The sequence below is a fragment of the Saccoglossus kowalevskii genome, chromosome 16 (assembly GCF_978046115.1).
Source record: "Saccoglossus kowalevskii chromosome 16, keSacKowa6.1, whole genome shotgun sequence".
Classification (NCBI taxonomy): Eukaryota; Metazoa; Hemichordata; class Enteropneusta; family Harrimaniidae; genus Saccoglossus; species Saccoglossus kowalevskii.
Window position 1 is genome coordinate 24,807,071 of NC_140656.1, and position 16,514 is coordinate 24,823,584.

General features: G+C 34.3%; 1 protein-coding gene across 1 annotated transcript; it reads right to left on the reverse strand.

Moving 5' to 3' along the window:
* Positions 1 to 160: 160 nt before the first annotated feature.
* LOC100373245 (FERRY endosomal RAB5 effector complex subunit 3-like) lies at positions 161 to 12,688 on the reverse strand. Its single transcript, XM_085491590.1, has 13 exons — positions 12,440 to 12,688; positions 11,628 to 11,773; positions 8,904 to 9,085; positions 8,088 to 8,187; positions 6,900 to 7,030; positions 6,422 to 6,522; positions 6,061 to 6,145; positions 5,208 to 5,329; positions 4,443 to 4,565; positions 3,717 to 3,800; positions 1,909 to 2,111; positions 856 to 981; positions 161 to 317 (listed from the first exon to the last, which is right to left on the reverse strand). Exons 1-13 carry the CDS (start codon positions 12,594 to 12,596, stop codon positions 225 to 227), a joined length of 1,653 nt encoding a protein of 550 aa, XP_085347716.1. The 5' UTR covers positions 12,597 to 12,688; the 3' UTR covers positions 161 to 224.
* Between the last annotated feature and the right edge of the window lie 3,826 nt (positions 12,689 to 16,514).

A 16,514-nucleotide genomic window follows, 5' to 3' on the forward strand; every position in this document is an offset into this window, starting at 1 on the left:
AAGTTTGAATTTAATCTGTCCAGGCATGTCTAAGATATAGGTCCGAACGCAAACACGCAAACATGCACGCATAGAGGTCAATCCATCAGTTCTATTTTGCAGACTGTCACCAGAGGATAAACCATTTTTGAGAAGTCAGGAAAAAACAAATGTGTCATAGTTCTTTTTTTTTGCTTAGAAACACATTTAGTGTGTGATGCTTCAGAGTTCCAACTCTGTCACGGTTATTTCTGTCTTGTTAAATTCACTGTTGAGGAAATCCTGAATATCTGTGGTAGCATAGAACTTAGCTGCATGAATAAGTCTTCAGATATAGACTACAAAAAAAAGATCATACATACAAGTCATTTTAGCAAAAACTGGTTAATAGCCTGCAAATGAATCTGCACATACAGGTGTTATGCCAGGACAAGTTAAAAAAAAAGCCTTTTTGGGCAGGCCAAAAATTAACATTTCTGAATAGACCACTTTCCTGGAAGTCATAGATATGCCACTGAGCATATGAACATGCCGAATATATAATATGCTTGTGGGTTACCAATCAACGTGACCAATAAGATTCCCTTTTACAGAATATCAGCAGACTGACATATTTGTGTTTGACACCATGACAAAAGCAGGCGTCTTGCATGCGAAAAATGATCTATGTATTCAGGCTGGTTTTGTACAAACTAGACATTAGTGGCACAGTCGCAAACTTTATACAGAAACCAGAGGTACATTTGAGTCACATGGTCAAGATTAAGTTGTTTCCTCACACTCACTCAATTTTACAAAAAATCATAAGTTTGGAAAATTGTGACATTTAAGGATCAGATCATAGGTCAATCTAATCAAATAGATTTTTACAGTTACCTTGGGAACAACAAACTGTATTGTTCTTGAGTCGTTGCCACCCCATGTTGTCATTTCCATCATGAAACCTTTGACACATTTGAAGACCAATTCAGCTCTCTTTAAACACCACGCTATTGTCATCTCCTGAATAAAAAATAAAAAGATATTTATTGCTTGAAAGATGGTTTTACAATAAGGCAAAATATAATGTTTTCTGGTTTCTAAGCTAGTGTGTGTGTGACACAGTGAAATTACTCCTCGTCACGAAAGTCTAGTTTATGTTTTTAACTGTATAATAACAGTTTTGTAAAGAAATTATCAATTGACCAAGAGAGATTGGGTGTTCACAAAATGATGATGAGAATAAATTGCCTTTCATCTGTCCATAATACGACAAATAACGTAATTGATGTTGTGTTGATATCCACATGTACCAGTATGTTGTTTCTGAACTGTGAAGAAAGTTTATGAAAAACCAGAAACAACAGATTTTAAACTCAACTCCCATTCAAGTCATCAGTGATTCAGATGCTCACCGAACATCAGCAATATTTGCTGAAATTACTAAACTGATATTTTTTCACAATTTCTGAATTTTTCATTTCAAGCAAATGGCCCAAGTGTTTTCTGTTACATTTGATGTTTTACACCCAAAATACGGCGAATAATTTGAAAATTTTATGACGCTAGTTGCCATTTTGAACAAAAGGTAATTTTGAAACAACTGAACTGCTGATTATGGAATTGACACATATAAGGTGATCTTTAGACTAGAAAACTCCAAACTCATCTTAGAATAATAATTGTCTCAACTCGATACGTAATAATTTAACAAATCAAAGCCTTGCTCATACAATGTATTCTGAACACAGAATCAGAATCAGGCTTGAGTCAGTGTATTTAACAGTGATAACACAAAAGAATATCTAAGGTAGGAAATTATTAACACTTGTGAATAACCCAGCAACATCTACAGTGTAATCATGAAATCACTTCCCATATGAATTACAGGTACAGTAGCTTATTGCAACCAGAGATCTCCAAACTTGCCAATTCAACTCATAAACTTGCCTCTGACATTTCATAAACAAGGAAGAGTGGAATAGTCATGTTCAATACATCATGTTGTGATGCACATTTTAATACATTACGTAGACCAATAATAGTGGGATGTCTGGAAGAGATCTCAGATGACCGGATATTCTCATCAACAACCAGGTGAAAAACTGTGTGAATTTCAGCCAAGCTGGAATGACGAGTGATGTAAAAATCACCTACAAAGAATTGAAAAATAACATAGTTGAACTCTGGTGACTTTGCCCTTTGTTATATAATATAATTCCCTTTATCATAGTTTGATTCAATATAAATATGCATTGTCATAATTAATTTTGAATACAAACAAGTTTTGGGGTTGAACCAACAGTGGGGAATCAGTCTACCGAATGTCCTTAAAAGATGTAAATATCTTACAAAAACATTGGTGCCTTATTTGTTTAATTATTTTAAGGGACATAATTTCCAGCTTTATTCAAAGTAATTCAGATATTTTAGTATAAAAACAAATGTCTCATTGCAAAAAAAAGTGCTGCATTTAGATGTGAATAGATTCATAAAACATGTAAGATAACAGCAAATTTTAGCTGGCTTTAGTCCAAGTATTTTGTACAGGTGTCTGTCAAAATTAATGATTTACTGAGACAAATATGAACTGCCTCATTGTGTGACTACTGTATTATATGAAAAGTAAAAAAAAAAACACCCTTTATGAATAGCTATCATGTTGCAAGCTCTGCTTTGTATGCAAATCAACTTAAATAGTTAGTTGCTGTCCAGTGGAGGGAGAAGTCAACAGTACTGTTGTCTCCTGAGAATCTACATCTTCAAACACTGCAATCTTTGAAGTGCGATTTTTAAACTAGTATTATAAAAACTATCATTCTGTTCTAATAGCTGAAACATATTCCTGTGAGTTTTCATTTGTCGAATGAACTGTTTGTCAAATACAGAATACATATATTTTAGAATAATTTTCTTTTTAAAATGTGGATGAAATGTTTTGCTTTTAATGTATTTTTTATGTATTGTTTTTGATTTGAAAACTTTGAACTAAACAGATTTTCTATTAGCTTCAGATCTTGATCAAAGTTAGGCACCCAGTTCATAGGAGTGCTTATATTGATTTTCTGACATCTTGTTTTCTGTAAAGATTTTATTGGTAGGTTTGCAAATGTGTATCAGACTGTGCAATCTCTCCATGAGTTGGTTTTGAAACCCAGTATGGGATTCTGAGATACATTACCAAGGATATTATTACAAGATAAATCATTTGCTTCATTGAACACATACAACAATGCATTTTTTCACTGAGATCAGTGACCTTTGATGTGTATCACCAGTGATCAGTCAAGTAGAAACAGTCAAAATATTTTATCAGATTTTCTCAATTTTTGCATGATATTTTCATACAGGACATCTGTTGTTCAAACTCAGGGAAGACTTTATACTGATGAATAAGGTGACCAAGTTTGATACAGTTTGGAATAGAATTAGTAAAGTTATTATGCACACAATAACAATTATTAACGACGACGACGACGACGACGACGACAACGCCGGACAAAATGTTTCCCTTAATATACCTTTCCCTTCCATCTTTGATGGTATGGGCAAGGTAAAAATGATTTTCCTGTATAATCAAAGGCAGGTTAGTATAAGGGTCTGGGGGCTAGGTTGGTATACAATCCCATTGATATTAAAAACACCACAAATTAAAATTTATGTAAACAAACAATTGTTCATGTGTTGTATACGATGCATGGGACCCATATCAAACAAGACAACTACTGCGGTGCTTTGATGTAAACATTGTTCCTTACCAGCTTGTAAGTTTGGTGATACTGCCATATCTGTGACAGACTCCACTTTGCTTGCCTCTGTGTTTTCACCATCACTTCCAGATGCTGAAAAACATTTGAATATAATCACTCATATATACTGTACCACATTGATTGGTCAATACATCATGTGATCATTAATAAATATTAATTTTTGCATTCGTATTTGCATTGCTGCCTCAAGTTTCCCTAAGCGATGTAGCCATGACCCTAGACCTTTTTCAGCTATTGATTTCGCCTCTCACTATTTTTTGCCCAAACTTCCTGACACTGCAAATAGGAGTGATATAAACTTCCCAAAATGCCCCAGTTGTGACATCATATAGCAGTGTAATGAAAAATGAGGCGCACCACAAAATCACTCCAGGAAATGTTATTACTTGCCTCTAGCATTTCATTACTATTTGGTGTTGTCAAAAAAATGTATCAACCTATTCAATTGACCTCAAGAACTGCTCATATGGTATGTAACAGGGCTGCATGTCCAGGTACAAATTAGCCAATGAGAACACACCATTGATTGCACAGTATTACATGCATAACTTTTGATATTCACCTTGGCCTTGGCCAATACATGTAGTTAAGTCAGTAATATCTAAAATATATATATTGAAGAATTGATTTCATTTGTAATTTATAACAGTGTTACAATTAATGTACATGTGGGAATGTGATTTACAGGTTAGCATATTTTGACGCTGATTTTACCTTGAATATCTTTCTTTGTCCTGTTTTTATTTGCCTCTAATACATGTTGTTGTATAACTCGAAGTTGCGTGTCAAGATCGGGAAAATGAAAATCAGTCGAAAGCTGACAAACACCAGCAAAATCTGTGCAAATATAAAGAAATACATTGGTAAGACCAAAAATAAATTATCATTAATGCATGCATGCATCAGTTTGATACCACTGCCTCTGCACACATTTTTTTTTGTTTTTTGGGGGAAATGTTGTTTTTTTTCAGTTTCAGAGGATGTTTTTAATGCATGTATTCAAAAGATTATTTAATAAATGTTAAATGCTGAACAAATATGTTGCTGTGACATCAGAAAAATCTTAGAATCAAAAACAAATTTTTCAATTTTCCCCAGGATGAAAAGCAAAACATTATTTGGGACTTAATTTGTCATATATACATGTACATGAAGTGGTTTGGATAATACCCTGAAGAACAATACAGAGTTTACTGTTTAGATCATCATTTCAGTCAGCACTATTAGCAGCCTAATTATTCCTAGATTTTGTCATCCTTCAATTAAAATTGGCCCCCAGCTAAGGTAGTGAATGAAAGAAAGAGTAGCCATAGTACAAAGCGTTTTCTTTGTTTGTTATATACAACTACATGTGCTTATATATATACACAATGTAAATTTCCTGTGAAAAAATAGCATATTGCAGAGAGAAACAGCGTGTTTATCTACCAATCAATTCTAAAAAGTAAATATCCAATGAATGTAAAAAGAATTATTTACCTAGTTTAATTCCAGTATATGAATTTATTCTGTCATCAACCAAAAGTACTAGACCACTTATTGAATTAGAATACAGTGACATAGCGGTTTGTAGTCGCTGTGGTGATGGGACGATGGAATTCCTACAGAGAGATGATATATTATAAATTTTCTCCAGTAGTTTGACAGTAATTTGACCTCTTACCCAAATGATACAATTTGACCTGTGATTGTGTACTTTTAGAAGCAGTTAGACTTGTGACCCATGTGATATTGGATGCAGTTTGACCTCTCACCCGAGTGATATTGGATGCAGATTTACTTGTGACCCAGGTGCTATTGGATTCAGTTTGGCCTGTGACCTAAGTGTTATTTGATACAGTTTGACCCTATGACCCAAGTGTTATTGGATGCAGTTTGACCTATGACCCAAGTGTTATTGGATGCAGTTTTACTTGTGACCCAAGTGTTATTGGATGCAGTTTTACTTGTGACCCAGGTGCTATTGGATTCAGTTTGGCCTGTGACCTAAGTGTTATTGGATGCAGTTTGATCTATGACCCAAGTGTTATTGGATGCAGTTTGACATATGACCCAAGTGTTATTGGATGCAGTTTGACCTGTGACACAAGCATTATTGGATGCAGTTTGACCTGTGACCCAAGCATTATTGGGTGCAGTTTGACCTGTGACCCATGTGATATTGAATGCAGTTTGACCTGTGACCCATGTGATATTGAATGCAGTTTGACCTGTGACCCAAGTGATATTGGATGCAGTTTTACTTGTGACCCAGGTGCTATTGGATGTAGTTTGGCCTGTGACCTAAGTGTTATTTGATGCAGTTTGACCTGTGACCTGAGAGAAAACTTACCCCACAATAAGAGTTTTGTGTCGACAAAGATCCAACACATCAACACACATCAGTCTTAAATTATGCATGGTTTTCATCTGGGCACCTGTAAATAAATAAAAATTGAATAAATAAAATTTATAAAATTAAATAAAAGTTTTATAAATAAATAAATAAATAAATAAATAAATAAATAAATAAATAAATAAATTAATAAATAAATAAATAAATAAATAAATAAAATTAAATAAATTAAATTTATAAAATTAAATAAAAGTTTTAAAAATAAATAAATGAATGAATAAATAAATAAATAAAAATAAATTATTGTGCTGTATGAATGTGACTGTGAAATGCATGTTCAAAATGAAAGTTATTTTACCTAAATGGATAGTAAAACTTTCTTCCAGTCGGCTTTGCTGTGATTGATCTTCTTCTACTCTTTCAATTGGAACTGCATCTGATAGAGTCCTTATACGCTGCCTGCAAACACATAGAACAATTGAATTGCTGCTCCTGGGCTAAATCACAGCTCCAAGCCCAAATATATCTGATACAGACATAATTATCTAAAGCCAGGGATACCTATCTCCAATGTAAAAATAATAATATTTAATGTATGTACATGTACATGTATGCCCATTCAACCTATTAACCAACTTATGAATGCCCACTCAACCTACATGTATAGATGCCCATTTTACTTATGATCTATCCTATGGATGCCCATTCAACCTATTACCTAACCTAGGGATACCCATTCAACCTATTATCCAATCTAGGGATACCCATTCAACCTATTATCCAACCTATGGATGCCCACTCAACCTATATAATCATATTGTGTAACATTAACTTACACAACTACAGATGACTGTCCATTAGGTGACGACACCATGTCTTCGTGTACAGTAGATACCCATTCACGAAACTCAGAACGCTGCTTTTCTTGTAAAGAACTTAACTCACTCGCCCATTTAGCCTCCAACATCTGAAATCCATACACATAATAGTAGAGTAAGTGGAAATGATGGGTTATAGAATAACAACAACTAAATCCATGCTCACAAAAATTCATTTTCTATGAAAAACAATAAAATTTCAGCCAAAGGTTTGTTGTCCTATTGCAGCACCTTAAAGACTGAAAGGTAAAAAATAGTATATTTCTTTTTGCTGATTCAATGTTTCTATCAAATGAAATGAAAAAAAAAAATATTTTGGACTAAGCAAAACACATACAACTGACATTCATAATTTAAAAACTAGTTCGGGTACACCCACTTTTTCTGTGGGGATTAAAAAGTTGATCACAAAAAACAATTTATCAACATATCTGTCCTACTGTCTATATTCGTCAAAACCATCAATAAGATTGTTAGCTACCATGAAAAAGAATATTCAGAAATCCAGCAAGAAGGGTTAGGTTACTGTAATGTTCAAAATTCTTAAATAAAAATATATGGTCACTGAACTAATTCTTCTACAAAACTACTTTGAAAATTGATCAGAAATACATGTTTTGAGTAGCTTACAATCCAGTTCCTATGTCAGAAACATTCTATAATATCTCAAAATTTTGTTTCGTGACCTACATGTATGCTAAAAAAAATATGTAGTAATCTTTTTGGATTATTTTGCATATTTTTTCTTGAAAAACACATTCTTCTTTCTTTGTAAAAACTTGAAGAATAACTTGCATAAATATAAATCATCACAACAATTTTTTAATGATTTACTATCAGTGTATTAGGTTACATTTTGTGTTCATTCTATATTCTGTATTCACAATTGGCTGCAAATTGTCTTTATTGTTTATTCATATTTGTTTTTGATTTGTTTTATATTTTTAGAAAAGTTTTTTTTTTTTTTTTTTTTTTTTTTCCTTTTTAGATTATAGTTTTTTAATTTCTTTCTGTAAGACACTCTGTAAGGATTTTATGCGTCTAATGAAATATCATATGTGATCAATAAAATGCTATTATGGTACATGAATGTACGTGTCTTTCCCAACCTGCACCATGACTATATTCAATTGTATACATTTTTACCTGCGTATCTTCAAAATGTTTAGCTGCCAATAAATTAACTTGTTCATCAGTATAAGTCGTGCCTAGTCTCTTAACAGCATCTTCCATTTTTTCTCTTTGCCTACAAGGATTTTATAAGGTACACACGTATAAATACATAGTGTTGATTAGCCAAGAGTGTCACTGATATTGTATGTGTTCTTTTATCACAACAGTATATAAGTTTGGTCAGTCAGTAATGTTTTATAAAAGAAGGATAGCTACTGAGTCCAAAGGAGCAAAGCAATGACACTCATTGCCCTCCACGAATACAGATCTAACTGATCGCAGTGTATTAGTATGCACATGAAAAATTTATTCTTGCAAATACCACATGTTCTCACCGATATTACCCATAAATAAAAGCTGATACCCCGCCCATGGGCGATGTTTCAAATAGTGGGCGATGTTTTGGTCCACACATTGCCTGACTGAACCAACTAACATTTTAACAGACCCCACGTTTTGCTGACTGAAAGTTAATTTGGAAAAAATATCAATATTAAAGAAAGTTTATATTTTTGCCAATTATTCAAAATCATCACCTGCTGTAACAGCAAATTCGTGTTGATGTACGTGTTCTAATTAGCTTAATTTAGCATATAATTGGTAAGCATAATTCTGTAAAATTAAAATTTCTCTTTTTTTTTTTTGACACTGGTACACATGTGATAACAGGATTATCATGTGATATTATTTATACATAGAGCAGAATGATACTCATGACATTACTTGAACTTACTATTCTATGAACAAGTGACGTATCATGTGATGTTTTCATAATAATACACAACTAACCTTTTTTGTAGCTTAGTGAGGTCCATATCTCTATGCGTTATAATTTCCTCCACTGCGGCAGCATACGAGTGGTCCAGGTTTAATAGCGTGTCCAATGCAGCGGAATGAATCAGTTGATGGTAGACTTCACCAAATGCTACTTCATCATTTGACTGTTTTGCAGTGGCATAGGATTTATGTTCCTGGTTTGAAAAAAAAAATGTTATCAAATTACATCATTTGTTGTTTCAGATGTTAACAACCAACCAAATTATGAACGTCTTCAACCAATCAGAATGTAGACATTTTCAACATATCAAAGTGTACATGTAAATATTGTAGATGGTGTCAACTAATAAGTGAGTAGATGGGTTTAATATATCTTGTGTTTCTTGGAAGTGAGAAGCTTTGCTGCCAGCCTATGTGTCCTAGATTTCCAATTTACATTATATGGTTCAATGGTTAAAATTGAACTTAGATACCTAGTGGTTTTGTAAAAAGAATTTTATTGTCTGTTTGAATTAATATTTTGAAAATACAATTTTTCTAAATGATATTAATGGATGAAGTTGAATGCCAAAAATTAATTCAACAATTTGCATAGAAAATAAAATTAGAATTTCCCGTTTAGCCTCACAGTAAAAAGCTGGCAAAGAGACACACAAGAAGCAAATAAGGTGATAACAAAATGAATAGAGAACACCTATAGTTATCTAGAGGGGCATATACAACTGAAGCGGGGATGGGAGGGTTAGGATTAGAGTTACGGCAAGTGGTGGGGTTACATTGGAAAGTCTTTGCAATTGAAATTATTTATTTAAATATGATTTGTTATTCAAATTATAATCAAATTAAATAAATATAGACTATATACATATATGTTTTTTCTTTATTTACTTCACAATCTTAAGGCACATTATTTTGATTTAATAATTTAATATCCTATATTTTTGCTGTCATTGGCTGCTAAATTTGTGTCACATTTAATATCTGTAAAATTAAATGCGGATATCATAGTTTTTGTTCCAAATACTTTTAATCTTTTCACCACAAGACTTGCCCAAATTATTCTGCACTTTATTCTTTTATTCTTCAATATTTCTGGAAATGAACCCCAATTTTGGAACCCACAGACAAAATTTGAGTCAATTTTCAGGAATTACTCAAATAATTTTGCCATTTTTGTCCCAATCTACTGTAGAAGAGTGCAGACCATTTTGTGAATTTGTGATGAAAAGAGGGAATTGGTGGTGAAAAGGTTAAAGTGCCTGTGCAATGCCCACTCTCACGTTTCCCATTTTAGATCTGTGTCCCACTGAAATGGGCAGTTATTGATTTTTTTGCTGAAAATGATTACTTGTATCCAAGTAAATTTGGGATATTTCTCGTGTTGTAGCCACGCCCACCTATCCTGAAACTGTCGACTGTTTCCGGATTTGTGACTCTCGCCGAAAGTGCACCACCAAATGAGCCGTAATAACACTGGTCATTCAGTATACTTTTAAACGATATACATTTTTCGGTCTATTTTATTTTTTTTGAGAGAGAGTTTTTAGATGTTGTGTTGTGGGCAGTTGCAGTGAAACGTATAGTCATAGTGTATGTATTCACACATTTCTAATCGATCCGAAGGTGCGACATCAGTGGACGAAAGCCACTTAACCTCAGATTCTTTTTTTTTTGGAAAAACTGTCCTCGTCCATGAAAAAAAAACTAGGTTTAAAGAGAAACGCCGACAATGTAAACCTGGCGCAACACTTTTGAAAGAAATAGATTCCGGACCAGCCCATGATCACTGAGGCGGATTTCAGAAGAGAGAGAGAGAGACGTCCGGCAAGTGTTTCATATGAGTTGACTTTTTTGCGATCCTGATTATCGTTTTATAGAGACCATTTAGTCCCTGTTAAGTAAAAGGTAGCAATAATTTGGCAGTGACATGAAAACAAAGCATCAGACAAACAGGAAATTACTCAGCCCTTACACACTGCTAATTGTTTCAGTGTACAAACGTGCACCAGTGTCGGTGACGATCACGGTGACCAGCTACAACAGAACGGACATATTTCGCATCTAACTCAATCCCATGCAACAAAAATTGATACTATGTGTTCATTATGGTCCATTCTTCCTCGACGAACAAGTACATAAGTGACAATTTAGTCAAAGACGAGAAAACTGTACAAGAAATTTGCCTTATTTACACGTATCGGCAATGCAAGCTGCCATGCTGATGTCACAAGGGGAATTTATGTATGCAAATAAGAAGCTAATGAGGAGCCTCGTTTTAAAACACACAAAAATAAAGTTGCCGTAGACTGAGTTTAAAACACATTTTTTCACTTAAAAAAAATAATTCATGCTTAGAAACATAAAAAATAATAATATTTATGTATCAATGGATAATGTTAGGCATGAAAATAGTAGCCAATTCACAGGCACTTTAAGGCTGATCACTATAGTTTCCATGTGAAAACTCCTACAGCATACAAAATAATGATATACGTGTAATTAAATTTATTTTCATTGACCAAAACACAAATAATGAGCATGCAATTTTCAACTTTTTTTATGTTATTTATTTTTATCTGAAAATGGAACTTTATCAACGTAACATAAAATGTGTTATCAACAGGCTATTATTTGTACAAACATCTATGCATCTATGCAAAAAGTTAATTGTTAATGATTCTAACAGTAATGTGAATCTAACAGTGAATGTGAATTTCATACACAATGTTGCAATACCTGTGTAAATGCAGTATTCCATTTATCAGCCATCTGTCCAATATCAATACTTCCATCTTCTATCTTACTAATCAAGTCTGCGGCATTGTCATCATGGTATTTAGTAGTTTCTTCCGATATAAATTTCTCCAGTGCATTGTGGAGATCTGAAAGCGTATAATTGAAATAAATATTGTCATCGTATTTTCACAAATACATTTTAATGAATAATTACATATTTTACCATATGTGTGTTTTCAACACTAGGAATATTTGATCACAACATTGAATTCCTTAATTACTTTTAATAATTTCAGTTTACCTGTCAAATTAATTTTTCAGTTCTTAAAAACATTCCCTTGCCAACATCACGACAGTCTCCGAAGACAACAAAACGTAACTCGATCGTTTTGTGATTTGAAAATATAATCATGAGTACCGGTATAGAGTTCTATGAAATTAAAACCTGAAGAACATTTCTGCTACACACAGCTCCAGTTATTAGTTAAACGTTTTTAATTGGTGCTTACGGAGCAGAGCATCGTTTTAATTAATGAAATATATTGCACGTACATTGAAATAGGAACAAAACGGAATGAGATGCCGTGAAACTTGAATGGATATGTCGTAGAGGGCGCATACAAATCAGGGGCAACGTTTTAGCGTTTGTTGTTGCCGGGTTCTGTCGGTATGCCCATTTGGCATTTCTAGTGAATCTATTAGTACTTCATTTGTAATAGCAATAAGCTTTTTTTAATTCAGCAAGTTTTGAACTGCAGCTGCATTATGCACCTCTAACATGGCACAAACGATCGATTCGGCACTGCACTCACCTTTTTCCACATAGCAAGGTAAATTGTGGGCGTTCACCAGCCTTCCTACTAAATCTCCGACGCTAACTGACATGGGAATCGACACCGGCACTGTTAGCCTACACACGGAACCCTTAGCACCGAATGAGAACTGGAACTCCGACTCTACTGTCGTCATATTCAATCTATAGCTCCGATGGAAAAGATGTCGGAGAAAGGAAAATAGTAAAATCAGGTGACCGGCGTAGGTCACGTGAAAAGCATGATAACATGTGTCATAGGTCGTATGCGAGAAGGTCACAGGTCAACTCGCACCAAAACCAACTCGCACCAGACCAACTCGCACCAATGCTAACTCGCACCAATGCCAACTCGCACCAAACCAATAATAATAAACCAAACCAAACCACTAATGTATTGGGCGATTTAAGATTTAACTATTCTAAATACCTTAACTGGAAGCAAAATTACATAAGATTTCCCACCAGGGTCGATAAAATCGACAATTTCCAATGTCAACCGAAAACATACGCCGCCATCTTGTTCTTGGCGTAAAACTAGTTCCAGTATTGTAGGTTCAAAAAAAGGTATTTGTGTTGAAAACTGCAGAACACCATAAATTTGTAGGCGGGTGTCGAATCCTCGGTCTATGCGACTTTTCAGGATTAATTCGATATAAATGCAGTTCTTTACCGGAAATCGCCAGTCCGTTTTCTTTGAGTTTAAAAATGACCTACAGTAGGGTCGGCATGGTTAGTCAGTCGCCGGTACCTTCGCCTCTCACTCATAGACGGTTGTACCGGTTGCCGCTGATTAACTAAGCAGACCCTACTTTAGGTAATTTTTTATTATCCAAGAAACGTCCCTAGCAACAAAGGGACAAAGCGAACCACACAAATGCTTAGAAATACGATCGTGGTGCGAGTTGGTTTGGTGCGAGTTGGCATTGGTGCGAGTTAGCATTGGTGCGAGTTGGTATGGTGCGAGTTGGTTTTGGTGCGAGTTGGATCGAAATCGAGACAGGCGTGTGTATGCGCAAGTTCACTCATCAAAATACACGTGCTGATCGTGAGGGTTTATATTACATTAATATTCATTACCCATTCAGATTGACTAATAATAATATTGATCTGGCGTCAAAATGACTGGTTATATTGAACAAAAATATCAACGATTACCAGTTACTTCCGATATACATATTCTTGAATACAACGCCCTCTACCGTTATAATACGGAAATACTTTTTTTAAAGTAGAAGACTACTCATAAATCCGGCTGATCTGCACTGGCTCGGAAGATGAATTCTGATTGGCTAAAAAAACAAAAAACTTGTGGCGTTGAATGCACGTTCATTGTCAGTATTGTTATGCAAATTCAAACTAGCTAATCATTTACAACCTTCCGAGCCAGTGCAGATTAGCCCCATAAATGCAAACACATAGAATTTATTCATTATGTGATAAATTGTAACCCCAGGCATTATAAAGATATTGATTTAAAACAAGTTGGGGTCACCTGGCTAATTTTCGGGAAAAAATGATGATTGTATTTTAGTGGATAGTGAATTTTTGTCAATATTATGTTTTTACGATTGGTTCCTATGGCATACTAGTAGATGTTACCTCAAACTGTAGCATGGTGACATAGGCTAAAAATCATATATTGTGAATGATGGGGTATTTTTTGTTGTCCTGAATTATTTTTTTAAAAATCTGGGTTTTAAAAAAATTATTCTTTCTTTAACACTGTGTTCAATTATCTAAAAATACCGATTAAAAATATTTCATGTTGCCATATCATGAAACAATAGCTGCGTGGTTTTACATAATAAAGCAATGAATATTGTCATGTGATTCCAAAATTATGAGTAGGCTTAACGAGATACTTCTACGCGGTGTTTCACTTCTCTATTCACAGCGTTTTTGGTGGTGACATTGTCCATATAAAAATCATAAACCGGGCTTGTTATAACCACCCAATTTGACTACATAACATATTCAGTCAAATTTCGAGAAAGCATTTTTTTGCAAACATGATGTGATTATAATACTATCAGCAATAGTCAAAATGAGTTCGCGAGCGAGCGCTCCGCTGTTACGTCTCATACTGTCGTACTGTCCAACCCCTATATACCTGGAGTTCAGGAAAACGTTATCTACCCATTAATCATAAACTTGCACATCATTGTCTTGATAGCAACAATTCTCGACGTGTCACAAATAATACAAGGTTATTGCGAGAATAGTGTAAAGTATGCAAAAAGGCAATACAGTGATCAACCGACGCGTAGGCAAGTTATGTTCGGTGTCCCACAAGGGTCACAACATGTTCTTCATTCATTTATGTATTCATTTATTTATTTACTTATTTACCCCACGACATTACTCGAAATCATATACAAGATCACTGTTTTATTCAGCTCCAGCAAATTAAACCTATTTCATGTTGAGCAGTGGTGTATACCTTTTTTGAAATTGAAAGATATTAATATATATATATATATATATATATATATATATATATATATATATATATATATATATATATATATATATATATATATATATATATATATATATATATATATATATATATATATATATATATATATATATAACATCAGAAGTACATTACTACTGTACCTCTGATAACATACATGTTTTTTTCGACTCCTTTTTTGAACATTAATTTTGCATACCAAAACCTCATGAGCCTCATAAGTAAAAATGAACTAACTTTTAGTAAAGGTTTTTTTTTTTTTGCTCTTACATCCAAATCCTGGTAATAATCAAGTGGTGAGGTTCATTTTCGGGCCACAAAAATACCACTTGTGCCACCATAAGGTGGAATAGGCTGATCTTCAATGGTGAAATAAATCCACGAAGGTTTATTTTATTAATTAATACAGAACGCTTTCTTAACGTATTTTTCTTCCTTTAACGTATATATGCAATGTCATGGGAGAGGTTTTCATACGTTTTACAATAATTTAACTTCGGATGACGCCAAAACCCGTCCAAATGCAGGTGACTCAAAGCATTTCAGAATGCTTGCTCATGCACTAATTACGCAGGAAGAGTATTATTGAACACCGCTTTAACGTTGCTGATAATTTCTATGCATAACATACAAAATATGCATGACGAGATGCTGATTTGTTCGAGTTACGGTCATCGAGTTACGAACATCGAATTACGAAAACATAGAGTTACAGAAATGACCACGCCCATATTTTAAAACCACGCCTACTTTTGTAAAACACGCCAAAATTGTAACTCAATGTTCAATTGTATATTTTTGTTTTGTTAAACTTTCAAATTTATTCAAACTTCGAGATAGTAACTCGATATTTTCGTTATTGTTCAAACATCCACATAGCATCTTTCATTTTTGACCACGCAATAAGATTGCTTGTTTCATCATGTCTTATTCGATGTTTTTGAGTTGTACTGCTCAATTTTTTTGTTACCGATTGGAGCACTCTCATTTTCTGTTTCTGGTTGGGCTACTCACATTCTCTGTTTCTGATTGGACCACTCTTATTCCTTAAGCTTGTTTCTGGTTGGACCACTCCTATTCTCTGTTTCTGGTTGGACCACTCCTATTCTCTGTTTCTGGTTGGACCACTCCTATTCTCTGTTTCTGGTTGGACCACTCCTATTCTTTGGGGGCCACTCTCATTCCCTGTTTCAGATTGGACCACTCTAGAGTCTCTGTTTCTGGTTGGACCACTCCTATTCTCTGTTTCTGGTTCGACCACTCCTATTCTTTTTGGGGGGTTGGGCCACTCTCATTCCCTGTTTCAGATTGGACCACTCTAGTTCTCTCTGTTTCTGGTTGGACCACTCCTATTCTCTGTTTCTGGTTGGACCACTCCTATTCTTTTTTGGGGGGTTGGGCCACTCTCATTCTCTGTATCTGATTGGACCACTCTCATTCTCTGTTTCTGATTGGACCACTCACATTCTCTAATTCGACCACTCTCTTTCTCTGTTTCTGATTGGACCACTCTCATTCTCTGTTTCTGATTGGACCACTCACATTCTCTGTTTATGATTGGACCACTCACACTATGAATAATTTAAGCACATATAAA

Coding starts and splice junctions, on each gene's coding strand:
- LOC100373245 (XM_085491590.1), bottom strand. CDS start 12,596: ATGACGACAGTAGAGTCGGAGTTCCAGTTCTCATTCGGTGCTAAGGGT. Junction 4,566..5,207: donor ATATACTGGAATTAAACTAG/GTAAATAATTCT, acceptor ATATTTGCACAG/ATTTTGCTGGTGTTTGTCAG. Junction 982..1,908: donor TTGTTTATGAAATGTCAGAG/GCAAGTTTATGA, acceptor TTTTTTATTCAG/GAGATGACAATAGCGTGGTG.